This window comes from Bos javanicus, chromosome 29 (genome assembly GCF_032452875.1).
Source record: "Bos javanicus breed banteng chromosome 29, ARS-OSU_banteng_1.0, whole genome shotgun sequence".
NCBI lineage: Eukaryota > Metazoa > Chordata > Mammalia > Artiodactyla > Bovidae > Bos > Bos javanicus.
The window spans coordinates 32,824,874-32,841,076 of NC_083896.1; the positions used below are offsets into that span (position 1 = coordinate 32,824,874).

Consider the following 16,203-nt stretch of genomic DNA (forward strand, 5'->3'; position numbering starts at 1 on the left):
GGGGAAAAAAAGGGTGAAGAAAAGTGAATAGAGCCTAAGGGACTTGTGGGAGTCTCAGAATGAAACAGACAAAGGGTAGACAGAATATTTGAATACTCGCTGAATACTTACCAAACTTTATTGATGATACAAATATAAATAGCCAAGAATCCCAACAAACTCCAAGATGAACTTCAAGAAACCCATACAAGACATATTATAACCAAACTTCCAAATGCCAAATACAATGAGAGAGTCTTAAAAGTCGCAAGCGAGAAGCAACTAGTCACATATGAGGAATCTTCAGTGAGGTTACTAGATTTCTTATCAAAAACTTTGGAGGCCAGAAGGCAGTGGGCCAACAAATTCAAATTTCTGAAAGAATAAAATTGTCAACCAAGAATACTATAACCAGCAAAGCACCCATCAAAAGTGAGACATAAAATAAGACATTCCCAAATAAACAAAAGCTGAAGAAGTTCACTAACATCAGGCATATTTTGCAAGAAATTCTCAAGGGAGTCCTGCAGGTTGCAACGAAAAGACACTTGATAAGAATTAGAAAACATACAAACAAATAAAGACCCCAGTAAAGGTAAAAACTCGGGCAACCATAAAAGCTGGGATTGTGTAACAACACTTTATCGTCAGTTTTTGTTTTCTACATGACTTAAGAAACTGATACTTTTTCAAAATTATAAGTCTAAAAGTGAGTACTGGAGATTTAGTCTGTAACCCTACATTTTGTTTTCTACATAATTTAAGAGACTATTCAAAAGAATTGTTAGTTTATGTTTTAGAGCATACAATATAAAAAGATGTAATTGTATGATATCAACAACTGAAAGGTGTGAGGATCAAGCTGTAAAGGAGCAGAACTTGTGTATGTCACGGAAGTTAAGCTGGTAAAATTAGTGCCATAGCTTTTGGATGTTAAATGTAATCCCCACGGTAACCACAAAGAAAACATCTATAGATAGATACAAAAGGAAATGAGAAAGGAATTTAAATATTTCACTACCAAAATATTAACTAAAAGCAAGATAGGACTAATACAGAAAATAAGGGTCAAGAAATCTATAATATATATAGAAAAAATAGCAAAATGACAAATAATTCTTTCTGATCAGTAATTACTATGGATGAAATGGATTAAACTTGACTACCAAAAGACAAAGATGGACACAATGATTAAAAAAATACATGATCCAAATATAATGCTGTCTATAAGAAGACTCACTTTAAATTAAAAGCACAATAGGCTATTATGTAAAGAATTTCTAAAACCCAACGACCAAAAAAACTACACAACTCAATTCAAAAATGCAGAAGAAGTGAAGTCGCTCAGTCATGTCCGACTCTTTTCGACCCCATGGACTGTAGCCTATCAGGCTCTTCCGTCCATGGGATTTTCCAAGCAAGAGTGCTGGAGTGGATTGCCATTTCCTTCTCCAGGGGATCTTCCCAACCCAGGAATCAAACCCAGGTCTCCCGCATTGCAGGCAGACGCTTTATCGTCTGAGCCACCAGGGAAGCTCTTGACTATTCAAAAATGCAGAAAGGATTTCTAAATATTTCTCCAAAGACGATTTGAAATTATCAAATGACAATAAGTATATGAAAAGATGATGAACATTACTAATCATTAGGGAAATGAAAGTTTTACTATATTCATTGGTTTGACAAAAATGTTCAAAGATATCATATGTGCCTTAGTCCAGAAACCTTGTCTCTTAACAGTGTTTGAGTCTAAGTATCCAAGACCCATGCTCTCTTTACTATTAGATACAAAGTCATTCGTGTCTTTAGTCAGAAGGAAGAACTAGGAATCAAGGGGGTGGAAAATGGGAGTGGCACCACTCAAGTGTTACTCTTAGTGACTCACTAGCAAAATTGGTGCTTCCTGTCATCACAACTATAATGCTCTGCTGGCCTAGAGGTCTTAGTTCCAAAGGGAGGAATGTTTCCACTAGAAGATACAGAACTGGAAGTTAAGACTGTTGTTGAGCTCCTCTGGGTTCCTTATACCTTTAAATCAACAAGCAAAGAAGGGAATTATGCTGTTGGCTGGTACAACTGATCCTCACTATGGGGGAAACTGGTCAACTGTACTGTGATGGAAGTAACGCAGAGTAGTCTGACTGTATGGGACCCCCCAGGGTATCTCTTAGTATCACCATACCCCATCATAAACTCAATGGAAAATAACAAGAACCCAATTCAGGCAGGACTATTAATGGCCAGACCCAGAATGAAGATTTGGGTCATCTTACCAGGTAAAGAACCACAATCAGCTGAAGTTCTTGCTGAGGAAAATATAGAATGAGTAGTGGATGAAGGCAACTGTAACACCACCATTCACAGAACCAAGAACTATACTTGTCAAGAGTGCTTACCCCTTATTTTACTATGAATATATTTGTGTGCAGTGTGTTTACACGCATGCAGGCATACATGCACAAGAAGCAAATACTTGCGTTTTCTTCCCCCTCTTATTGCCTTATATGATGTAAGATGTATATCATGGTATTTAAGTATTTTTAACTTTACATCATAGTATTTTAGTTATGGGTTATCAAGAAGCGCAAACACTACCCAAGGACTTTGCATCCTTCTCTAGGAAAAGGGTTAGTGGTTTCAGTTGTACAAAAAATAGCTAATCATGCTAGACAGAAATATGACCTTATTATTGTTTTTTTTTGGTGATAAGTGTGGTTTAAGGACTGCCAAGCTGAAAGGGGTAGACTGTGATAGTTAATTTTATGTGTCAACTTTTCGCCAAACATTATACCAAATGTTACTGCTGGTTTTTAGATGACATTAACATTTAATTCAGTTGACTTTGAATAAAGTAGATTACCCTTCATAATGGAAAGGGAGAGGGGAAGGAGAAAAGATTACCCTTCAGTCAGTTGCAAGTCTTAACAGAAAAGAAGACTGACCTCCCATGAAGTAGAGGGAACTCTGACAGCAGAGCACCCTAGCTCTAACTGCAATAGCAGCTCTGCCCCTGGTCTTTAGCCTCCTCTGGAGAGTCTGGACTCATGAAGTCTCTACAACCACATGAGCCAACCCTTAAAACCTCTCTCTCTCTCCTTACACATATTCACACACACACACAATCCTTACACATATTCACACACACACACAATCCTTACACATACACACACACAATCCTTGCACATATTCACACACACACAATCCTTACACATATTCACATACACACACAATCCTTACACATATTCACACACACACACAATCCTTACACATATTCACACACACACACAATCCTTACACATATTCACACACACACAATCCTTGCACATATTCACACACACACACAATCCTTGCACATATTCACACACACACACAATCCTTACACATATTCACACACACACACAATTTTGCTGTTTCACTACAGAACTCTGACTAATACAGCTGGTCATATTTTAAAATAAGGTTGTACTCTTTTTTAAAAGGCTGGTGGGTACCACAGTGCTAAAATATTGAAATACTGTCTCACCAATGACCCATGCTACTATAAGGACAGTTCCCTGCACAGGGGAAGGGCATCAAGGCTCGGCCCCAGTGCTAGAGTTTATGTCCACTGGCTGGTTGTCACACTAGGGGTTCTAAATTATTAACACTGCTCCTTTTACACTATATATATATAACAATTACAAGTAACTTGAATGTTAAAGTCAAAACTATGAAACCTTTAAGAAAAAAAATTAGGAAAATATCTTCATCACTTCAGAGTAGGGACGATCATCTGAAATATGACAGGGAAACCACAAGTTGGAAGATTTATACAAATACACAATTACATAAAATAAAGAATAAAATAATCTACATACTAAAAGCAGAATAAAATTAAAAAAACAGGCCACAGTGTGAGAGAAAGTATTTTCAGTTCACATACAAAAACAACAAAGGACTAGAGGCAACATGAAGACTACCATCCAAACTATGTGAAGCATTTCCCTGAATGAATAAGAAAAATATAAGCAAATCTGTAACAGACAACAAGCAAAAGGCTGATCTAGAGTTTAAAAAACTAGGACTCTCAAATGCACAGTAAACATTTGAAAAGATGAGCAACTGTATCAGAAACTAGGAGACAGCTAATTAAAATGCAGTGAGAACCTCAGACATGCAGATGACACCACCTTTATGGCAGAAAGTGAAGAGGAACTAAAAAGCCTCTTGATGAAAGTGAAAGTGGAGAGTGGAAAAGTTGACTTAAAGCTCAACATTCAGAAAACGAAGATCATGGCATCCGGTCCCATCACTTCATGGGAAATAGATGAGGAAACAGTGGAAACAGTGTCCGACTTTATTTTTTGGGCTCCAAAATCACTGCAGATGGTGACTGCGGCCATGAAATTAAAAGATGCTTACTCCTTGGAAGGAAAGTTATGACCAACCTAGATAGCATATTCAAAAGCAGAGACATTACTTTGCCAACAAAGGTCCATCTGGTCAAGGCTATGGTTTTTCCTGTGGTCATGTATGGATGTGAGAGTTGGACTGTGAAGAAGGCTGAGCGCCAAAGAATTGATGCTTTTGATCTGTGGTGTTGGAGAAGACTCTTGAGAGTCCCTTGGACTGCAAAGAGATCCAACCAGGCCATTCTGAAGGAGATCAGCCCTGGGATTTCTTTGGAAGGAATGATGCTAAAGCTGAAACTCCAGTACTTTGGCCACCTCATGTGAAGAGCTGACTCATTGGAAAAGACTCTGATGCTGGGAGGGATTGGGAGCAAGAGGAGAAGGGGTCGACAGAGGATGAGATGGCTGGATGGCATCACTGACTCGATGGATGTGAGACTGAGTGAACTCCAGGAGTTGGTGATGGACAGGGAGGCCTGGCGTGCTGCGATTCATGGGGTCGCAAAGAGTCGGACACGACTGAGCGACTGAACTGACTGACTGACTGAGAGAGAAACACGTCCTTATCAGACTGGTAAAAATTAACAAGTATCAAACAACCAAGAATGTGGGAAGAATGTGGGACAACTACTGTTTACTGCTTATGGAAGTATACATTTGTAAACCACTTTAAAAAGTAGTTTGGCATTTGTACATCAGGTTTCATGCAAAACAAAGTTCACGGAGATGCTGTTTAAGCTTAAAGCCAAAAACTGACAATGACCCAAATTTCAGACAAATGAAAGAATTAGTAAATTACTTGTGACATATGCACACTATGAATTAGTACACAGCTCCGAACAAACTGAACAAACTATATCTATATACATCCACAGGAATAAATTTCCCAATGTTAAATGAAAGAAGCAAGAAAGAATACATTCAATAATGAAGCGCACCCTGGTTTGATGGGTGGGCTACCCACCCACCCCCAGTGACCCCTGACCCTTCTTACCCTGCTCTACTCTTTTGACAATAGCGCTTATGTTCTTGGACATCTTCTGCGCTCCTTAAGAATGGGTCTTTGATTTTGGTTGCTGTTGTTCACTAGCACAGCCAAAGCACCTAAAACAGTGCCTCATACAGAGTACTTGCTCAATAAATATTTGCTGAACAAATTAGAATAATTCCAATTATATAAAGCTCAAAAGCAAGTAAAGCTAAAGACCATATTGATTAGGAATGCATACAGACAGTAAAACTATTTAAAAGATGTAAGGTAATAAATACCACAAAAGTAATGATATAAGTAACCATGGGGTAGGGAAGACAAATGCAACAACAAGAGGGACACAAGAAATTTCTCTCTTAACCTAGACTGTAAAATGTACATAAATATGCATATAATACATATGTATAAATGTATGTGTTTTATATACATGGCTACACGTAATATACTTCACAATAAGAAAAACACTGAAAAAAAATTCCATTAGCACTTCTCTCCCTAATCCTACTCTGCCTTCACCCTGACTCTGATTTATCCATCACCACTACGACCCTATCCAGGAATCAGGTAAGAACTAAAACAGTTCATGCTGCAGAACGGTCTAGGAATCTGATAGAAATTCTGAAACGTATACTGATTGGATTATACTGTTTCTTGAAATACTACTTGAAATAGGATTCATCACATGTCAAATATTGGTCAACAGAAAAGAATAGAAATTTTCACATCAACCAACAAGACATCAATAGGAAAAACTACTTCTCGGTGTCACCTATCAGATACACAGATATAGACATAAATACGCCTCGCTTCAGTATGTAGGAAATATCTCAAATATACCTGTATGCTGCCAAACTCAACGTTCTCATAATGGAAATGTGCGCATTCAGCCATCTTCGGAAAGTGACCTTTAGTGAAGGGCAACCTGCAGTACATGAAATACATGAGAGACAAGATCCTGGAACAGTTAAAATTACTAAGCCTGAGGAGGAAATAAAACAGGTTTAAGAGCCCATGCAACAAGCAAAACGTTTAATAAGCACATGCGCATGAGCACATATATCCACTCAAACCTTTTCAGAAACACAGAGTCAAATGGAAATTACATTCAGTGCACAGGTCAAAACCAAAACAAAAAAATAAATAAATAAAAAGCATTGCTACAGTACTCTCCTGATTCTGACCCATGTCAATGGCCCTAGAAAAACTCTGCTTTCGGTAAATGTCACGGAGACTGTGAACAGCCTGCTCTAAGCAGAAGCAGCATTCCCACCACAAAACACAAAACCAGCCTTTACCTGTGAATGTTGTCACAGCCCATCAGTCCTGGATTGGTGGGTCTGGATGCAGAATGAAAATTTTATCCTTGTCTTTCCTCCACTTAGGATAAAAACATAGCTATCTAACCCTTTACCAGGTGAAAAGATGCTTTTTCTCTCTAAAACTGAAATGGACATCCTCAGATATTTCACTTCAGAGTCAAACACTGGCATCCATGTCAGGCTTTTTCAAATGCAGAGCTGAGAAACAGCAATATCCTAACTCAAAATACCAAAACTGACTTTTCTAAATGACTGAGAGCTTGTATTAAAGGTACCAACAAAGATATACTTGGATTGTTACTATTGAACAAACGCAACCTAACAGAAAATGACATGAAAGTTATTCCAAGAACAAAATTCAAGTATATTTTTAGATATGTAATCTTCAGACCTGTTCTACTAACAGCTGAGTTATAACTGTATTATTCAATGTATGGACAGTAAGAGCTCATTTAGTAAGAAATCTGGATAAAAGTTTTAGGAGAACTAAAGAACTGGTTTTCATTTATTGGAACTCACTTAAAACTCACTGTAATATTATACTTACTTTTTCACATGTTTAACCTTCATACTGGCTGTACTGCCACATGTCTTAAGACTAAGGTCTCCAGGAATTTCTGGAACATCTGCTCCTCTGGCCTTAAAAAAACAAAGACAAAAGATTTATGACCATTCCTTTATTATGAATACATTTTAAAAAGCAGATTATAGCTCATTTTAATGGTCCTAACTCCATACCAAAAGAAATGCATACTGATTTAATAATCTCTTAAAATTATAACTTACTTGACTTTTAATTGCTAAGAACAAGGAAAAATAGTCACCTAAAAATATTTAACCTTACTGTAAAAGGAATAATTTTCTGTCAAACTAAGAATTTTCATTCTCTTATAATCACATTTTGAGATCAGTTATTGCATCATGTGCCTCAGCACAAACTAAATTCTCCCCCCAAAGCTACTGGAACAAAATAACCCTGGTTATGATGATTAATAAAAATTTAAGTGACAATGTGAACATAATTAGGAGATCACAACATACATTTTTCACACTAATATTTGAAAGTTCCATCTATGTAATACCTCCAAACTACCCTTAGTCTGCTAGTTTTCTTAGTGGTTTTTTAATTTTAGTGATACATTCAGCTGCATCATTTTAACAACAGAAACTGGAAAATCAAAAGATTCTTCACACTCCAGAGAAAGCAAACAGCAAATCCAAATATCTATCTTAAAAAAACAAACTTATGCTATACAATCTATGACTTGTCACAGAAAAAAAACTGCTATCAGTTCAGTTCAGTCGCTCAGTTGTGTCCGACTCTTTGCGACCCCATGAATCGCAGCACTCCAGGCTTCCCTGTCCATCACCAACTCCCGGAGTTCACTCAGACTCACGTCCATCCAGTCAGTGATGCCATCCAGCCATCTCATCCTTTGTCGTCCCCTTCTCCTCCTGCCCCCAATCCCTCCCAGCATCAGAGTCTTTTCCAATGAGTCAACTCTTGGCATGAAGTGGCCAAAGTACTGGAGTTTCAGCCTTAGCATCATTCCTTCCAAAGAAATCCCAGGGCCGATCTCCTTCAGAATGGACTGGTTGGATCTCCTTGCAGTCCAAGGGACTCTCAAGAGTCTTCTCCAACACCACAGTTCACAAAGCATCAATTCTTCGGCGCTCAGCCTTCTTCACAGTCCAACTCTCACATCCATACATGACCACTGGAAAAACCATAGCCTGGACTAGATGGACCTTTGTTGGCAAAGTAATGTCTCTGCTTTTCAATATGCTAGGTTGGTCATAACTTTTCTTCCAAGGAGTAAGCATCTTTTAATTTCATGGCCGCAGTCACCATCTGCAGTGATTTTGGAGCCCCAAAAACGAAGTCTGACACTGTTTCCACTGTCTCCCCATCTATTTCCCATGAAGTGATGGGACCGGATGCCATGATCTTCGTTTTCTGAATGTTGAGCTTTAAGCCAACTTTTTCACTCTCCACTTTCACTTTAATCAAGAGGCTTTTGAGTTCCTTTTCACTTTCTGCCATAAGGGTGGTGTCATCTGCGTATCTGCTATAGCCAATGTCAAATAATGCAGTAGGGAAGAATAATGTGGATTGAGTATTTTAAATGAGTTAAGAGGGGATTCCCAAAGAAGGTAAATACACACAATAGACTACTACTTAACCTTTAAAAAGAACAAAACCTTTCCATCTGCAACAACTTAGATGGACCTTGAGGGCATTATGCTAAGTCAAGTCAAGTCAGAAAAAGACAAATACTCTGGTTTCATCTACATGTGGAATCTAAAATCAAATCAATACAAAACCAAACCAAGCTCATAGACACAGAGAACAGACTGGTGGTTGCCAGAGGTGGGAATGGGGAGAGAGAGGTGAAAAAGGTGAAGAGGTCAAAAGATATAAACTTCTGGCAATAAAACAAAAAAGTCATGGGAACTTAATGCACAGCACAGTAGCTAAAATTCATAACACTGTCTTGGACATCTGAAAATTGCTAAGAGAGTAGATCTTAACAGTATTCATCACAAGAGAAAAAAAAGAAAAAAGATTTGTTAACTATGTATGGTTACAGAGGTGAATCAGACTTATTGTTGTGATCTTTCACAATGCATACAAATATCAAATCATCAGACTTATTGTTGTGATCTTTCAGTGTATACAAATATCAAATCATACTCGTGTCCACCTGAAACTAATATAGTGTTACACTTCAATTTTATATCTCAATAAAATAAAAAAGGGAGGAGATTCATAACATGATCTCAACTTTTAAAAATGTTTCTTATTTTAAAAAAACTAGCCAAGACAGATTAAATGTTCAAATCCATGACTTTTGAAAAATATGAGGTAACAACGTATGAACTTACAAGAATTAACACTGGATATAAAAACACCATCAGGAACAACGGGACCCATTTTGTCCAAGGCTTTTGTCCTTACTATGGTTAAACTTGCTATAGATAACAACAGTTAAACTTCCTTAGTTTATTTATAAGGGTTGATGTTTCATCATGAATTGTTCACAGAGTCTTCTTATTCTGTCCTACAGGTTTTCCAAAGGGAAAAAATGTCATTATATTCTTTAGTAATGAAATAGAACTCATTCCATCCTGCAATTACATTATGGATTCATTGAACCTTTTCATAAATCTAATATAGGATCTCAGTTTTATTTTTCCTCTATCTTGAGAGAGAGTTCCTTCAAACTCCTAGGTATTATTTCATCAGTGCCTCTCATCATTCTTAATCCTACCACACTAGAAAAGTCTAAAATTTTAAAAATACAGCTTTTTTAAAAAAAATGAAAATAAAGGAAACACAGAGAAAAGGAGTTGGCAAATTTTCTCTTAAAGGGTCAGATGGTAAATATTTTAAGTTTATGGACCACACTGTCTCTCCCACAACTCAACTATTTTACAACACAGAAGCAGCCATGTGTAAATGACTTAATATAGATTCATGCTAAAAAAAAATTTACTTGCAAAAACAAGCAGCCAGTAAGTTGAATTTGTCAACCACCGACCTACGACATTGACGCAGTAGTGAAATAAATCATTACCTAGTTTTTATGTTATGTTGCCCAAATTGTTGCATCATCTTTAAAGAAGGTACTTTATGTGGTATACCTGAAATTCATATAACATTATAAATCAATTATACCTCAGTAGAAAAAAAAATACTTTAAAAGCTTGCTGACTTTGGCATTTTCTTTTCATTGAATATATGTAAGAATTCCATATATTCCACTTTTCATCCATAACAGAAAAGAGTAAACTGACAAAGATTTGTTACAATGATTAGACACGTTAAGTGTTGGATGTGAATAAACAGCAAGTGGCACGTGAGCTTCTAATAACGTGCGTGAAATTGACCATATGTATTAATATGACATCTCAGACTGATGATTATATCCATCTGTGAAAAAAAATGAGACCTCTAGTCAGTCATTCAACTGAAAGGACTTCATTATATAAAATTTTGCAACAACCTGGACAACATTCTTTCGACTTCTATGATATCTGTGCATCAAAATTCACTTGACGTAAAGAGGTCTGCTATGCTTAAATTCACATTAAAATTTCTAACATAATGGATTTACAACATTTGTTCTGTAAATTATTCATAAACTGACTCAAAATTTAAATATAAAGGAGTTTAAAAAAAAAAAGAATGCACTGGCCCAGGTTGGTAAATGGTGATAACTTTATTTGGCAGAATGAAAACTAAAATATTAACTGTCTTTTGCAAACAGGCTTTCTGTGCTAGATAGGCCATTGTCCCTAACACACATCCACGGATAAACTAAGGAAGCCTGCCGGGTCTATGATCCACACAGGCAGACATACTAGGGAGCACACACCTCTGCAACCACAACCACTAGACAGGAGGTAGAAACGTGACACAGAGGTAAAGTCACGGGCTCTCTAAATGGGCCTGACAGGAGGACTCTGCCTAAAAACACAAAATGGCAATAATTAGGCAAATGAACCAATGGTCCAAGAAGCATGAGTGGATTTGAGAAAATATTTTTGAACCAACAGTTCAACAAGTTGATTCAATCAATTGTTGAATCAACAGTTCAAACATACCTATAACCATGTATGTTTTGTCCAGCAATATTTTCCCATAGTCCAGAGATGTCCCAGGCATAAAAAGTGGTATCATTAATTCTTTTAAGAATCAGTAAACAAAATTAAAAGGAAAATATAGCACTATTCCTCAATTGTCTGATAAGCTAACATTTTCACCTACATATTATTCTTTGATGAAATAAATTTTCTTATACTTCTATTGAAAGTACCTAGCTTGAACCATTTTATTCTGTCACTCTAAATCAAAAGTTAAGAAATTTCTCCTTTAGAAAATACTCATTAAGAGGTGGATGAAACTGGAGCCTATTATATACAGTGAAATAAGCCAGAAAGAAAAACATCAATACAGTATACTAATTCATATATATGCAATTTAGAAAGATGGTAATGATAACCCTGTATGTGAGACAGCAAAAGAGACACAGATGTATAGAACAGTCTTTTGGACTCTGTGGGAGAGGGCGAGGGTGGGATGATATGGGAGAGTAGTATTGAAACATGTATAGTATCACATATGAAATCAATCGCCAGTCCAGGTTCGATGCATGATACAGGATGCTCAGGGCTGGTGCACTGGGATGACCTGGAGGGATGGTATGGGGAGGGAGATGGGAGGGGGGGTCAGGATGGGGAACACGTGTACACCCGTGGTGGATTCATGTTGATGTATGGCAAAACTAATACAATATTGTAAAGTAATTAGCCTCCAATTAAAATAAATAAATTTAAAAAAAAAAGAAAAGAAAATACTCATTAAGTACATTCATTCTTGGAAAACACAATTTTCCCAGTTTATCCATGTTATGCTATGCTATGCTATAATCATCACTTATTTATGCTTCCAAAACATAATTTATATCAACGTCACAGAAATAGTGCCACTCATCAACAGAAAATTAAAGAGACAACAGAGGCTATGGAACATACTACTTAATGAACATACCATGTTCATAAAAGCACCCACCATTTACAATTAAATTCCCTATGCATCTATCTCCGCAATAAACTGACTTCCTATAAGGCTGTAGAGTATACCACAAGTTAAACATAAGCCATAAAAGAAATCCTCACTGGTTTAAAAAAAAAAAAATACAATCTGGGAAAATAAAAAAAAGTGTCATCTGTAATAAGGAAAGTATTTGTTTCTCCACAGTCTGAACCAGTTAAACCACACAGATTAAAGGGCATCCATTTCAGGAAAACATAATTTGATACTGAAAACTTGAAAAAATAAGAACTGGCAATGTTTTATCCTGTCTCTTTCTATGCTCCCTAACCCAGAACACACACGAACAAACACCCACCCACACACAATCACACACATACACAGAGGAGTATTACTCATCCATAAATTTAAGAATGAAATCCTGCCATTTCAACAACATGAAGGGACTTTGTCCTCAAAGTGCTAAGTGAAATAAGTCAAAGACAAATACTCTCTTATATGTGGAATCAAAACAACAAAACAAAGAAACACAACGAAGCAGAGATAGATCACAGATAGCACATCCTGGTAGTCAGCAGAGGAGAGGAGGGCGGCAGCGTGCATGATAAAGTGGAGTGGATAAAGAGGTACCAACTTCCAGCTATAAAGTTAAGTTAGTCATGAGGACGTAATAGACAGCATGGCTGACTCAAGTTAGGGACTCTGTATGGTGACAGGTGTTAACTAGATTTATCCTGGTGTTCATTTTATAATGTATAAAGATATCAAATCACTGTGTTGAACACCTGAAACCAACAGAATACTGTAAGTCAATTATACATCAGTTAAGACAAAGTAGGCAATAGAAAAGGGAAAAGCCCACGGGTATTATTGAAAAGTCTAAGAAAAATGTACCAATGGTCTCACTTTTATTTTAAAAAAAAAGAAAAGAGAGAAATGGGAAAAAAAGAGAAAAGTGACAAAAACTCATTTTAATATTTGGGAAAGGATACAAAGAAGTAGGAAAATTCAGGATATTTTTCAAAGAGAAACAAATAGTTCAATCTGTCCAGAGAATGACAATTTCATTCATTCAAAAATTATTTACTTATAATTTACTATGCTGGTCACAGATGCTACAACAGTAAACAACAGTGATCAAGTCCTCATACTCAAGGAGCTTATACCCTAATGAAAAAGAAAGGTAATAATCATAAATACTCAGTATTTGCAAGTACCACAGAGAAAATTCAAACAGTGTAAGACAGAGAGGAGGACAGGGCTGGGACTCCACTGGAGGTACACGTAAAGGCAGCCTGAAGTGTGACACGTGAAGGGGATCTGAAGGTAGAGCACGGGCAAGCTGTGCAGACCCTGCAGGAAGAACACTTCCCAGTTGCAGCAAATAGAAACGCAAGGCCCGGAAGTAGTGCCATGCTCGGCATATTTGAGAAAAAGCAAGGAGGACAGTGCGACTGGAGCAAAATGATCAAGGTTCTGCTTTTAAGAAAAATGAAATGAAACCATGTATAACAAATGCAAGGTTCTGAACTTGGGGGGACTGGAATAAAGTCAGCATTATTAACGTAACCTGTAAAGTTAAAAAGAAGCAACTCACTTCAGGGAGAGGAAAGATGGGACTTCATGAAAATCTGTAGTTTGTGGTTCCTACAGAACCTCCTAGTGGGAAATGAATTCTTACCAGGCTAGAGTTATGGACGTGGCAGTCATCTGTACAAAGATGACAGTGAACCTGCAGGAACAGTAAAGTCTGGCAAGAAATTAACACAGACAATGCACAGGCAGTGTGAACGCCAACATTCAGTGGGAGAGAGACAGGACAAGAGTCAACCCTTCAGGAGTAAGTGACGGTGACTGCAGTTTGCAAGTGTGAATTTCTGCATGTGTGTATGTATGTGTGTGTGTGAGAGAGAGAGAAAGGGGGGGGCGCGGGGCGGAGAATCCGGAAGAGGGCTGAGAGAGGGAGAAAAGGCCAAGGAAGGGGACAGAATGTGGCTGAGCACAAGCAATGCTGACAACACTGAGCATTAACCTTTTGTCTTCCTTTTTAATTTTTTTGTATTTTGGAAGTTCAGAATTTATGACTGGTTTTAATTTTCCTGACTCTGGTTGTTAGCATGTGTGTGAACATTTTCAACCAAGACCATTGACTTTAATTTATCAGTAATAAGTTCATTTGCTACAACATGACCTGCTTTTAGCCCTGAGCCTTGAACACATTTACTTTAAAGTAGAAAAGGAAACTGAAATGAGAAATTGTTACTAACAAAAAATTTCAAGAATTACCAGGCTCCATTTTGAGAATTTTGCAATGATCAATACTAAACATAAAGTGAATGGAAAAACACTGAGAATTTAAGTTAAATGAATTTAACTTAAATGACAATTTAAGTTAAAATATTTAAAACTGGTGAAAGATTCTCTCTTTTCAAGTTTTTGATCTTATTTTTTTAAGATCCTAATATTTATTTACTAAATTATTTCACTGTTAAATAACTGCAAATTATTTCAATCAGTAATTTAGAAAAATTCTATAGCTTTTTAAGAGGTTTCTTTAAAAACTTTAAGTTTTAGCTACAAATTTATGAAGAATAATAAATAAATTATAAGCCATAAATCACAAAAGGACAGAGGCCTCTTTTAAGGTTTACTACTTTTGACTTAAAAATGACTATGTACTACAGATCAATCACTACTAAGGTGATTAAATCAGTAATTAAAAGGCTCCCAATCAACAAAAGTCCAGGACCAGGTGGTTTAACCAGTGATTCTACCAAAGATTGAAAGAAGAATCAATACCAATTCTTGCCAAACTCTTCCAAAATATAAAAGAGGAGGAAACTCTTCCAAACTTGTTTTAAAAGTCCAGAGTTACACTGATACCAAAGCAAAACAAGGATGCAACAAGGAAAGAAAATTACAGGCCAGTATCTCTGGTGAACATTGATACGAAAAGCCTCAACAAAATATTAGCAAAGCAAATTTAACAATACATCAAAAGGATCACACACCCTTGATCAAATGGGATTTAATCCAGGGATACTAGCCTGGTCCAACATCTGCAAATCAATCAACATGATACATGACATTAACAAAATGAAGGATTAAAAAAAAATCATCTACAAATAATAAATGCTGGAGAGGGTGTGGAGGAAAGGGAACCCTCTTACACTGTTGGTGGGAATGCAAACTAGTACAGCCACTATGGAGAACAGTGTGGAGATTCCTTAAAAAACTGGAAATAGAACTGCCTTATGATCCAGCAATCCCACGGCTGGGCATACACACTGAGGAAACCAGAAGGGAAAGAGACACGTGTACCCCAATGTTCATCGCAGCACTGTTTATAATAGCCAGGACATGGAAGCAACCTAGATGTCCATCAGCAGATGAATGGATAAGAAAGCTGTGGTACATATACACAATGGAGTATTACTCAGCCATTAAAAAGAATACATTTGAATCAGTTCTAATGAGGTGGATGAAACTGGAGCCTATTATACAGAGTGAAGTAAGGAAAAACACCAATACAGTATACTAATGCATATATATGGAATTTAGAAAGATGATAACAATAACCCTGTGTACGAGACAGCAAAAGTGACGCTGATGTATGGAACAGTCTTATGGACTCTGTGGGAGAGGGAGAGGGTGGGAAGATTTGGGAGAATGGCATTGAAACATGTAAAATATCATGTATGAAACGAGATGCCAGTCCAGGTTCAATGCACGATACTGGATGCTTGGGGCTAGTGCACTGGGACGACCCAGAGGGATGGTATGGGGAGGGAGGAGGGAGGAGGGTTCAGGATGGGGAGCACATGTATACCTGTGATGGATTCATTTTGATATTTGGCAAAACTAATACAGTTATGTAAAGTTTAAAAATAAAATTAAAAAAAAATTTTTTAAAAATAAAAAAAATCATACGACATCTCAATAGATGGAGAAAAAGCATGTGACAAA

The 16,203-nt window shown here is 37.0% G+C and overlaps 1 protein-coding gene across 4 annotated transcripts in view; it reads right to left on the reverse strand.

Moving 5' to 3' along the window:
• ARHGAP32 (Rho GTPase activating protein 32) overlaps window positions 1–16,203 on the reverse strand; it is a 203,479-nt gene that overhangs the window by 99,791 nt on the left and 87,485 nt on the right. For 2 of the 4 annotated variants that reach the window (XM_061406426.1, XM_061406431.1), the window contains exons 3-5: window positions 7,228–7,319; window positions 6,657–6,698; window positions 6,199–6,283 (exon numbers count right to left, since the gene is read on the reverse strand). In XM_061406426.1, coding sequence (XP_061262410.1) covers window positions 6,199–6,283; window positions 6,657–6,698; window positions 7,228–7,319 — 219 coding nt within the window. The remainder of the gene's footprint in view (window positions 1–6,198; window positions 6,284–6,656; window positions 6,699–7,227; window positions 7,320–16,203) is intronic. The other 2 variants (XM_061406428.1, XM_061406432.1) reach the window with 1 other exon arrangement.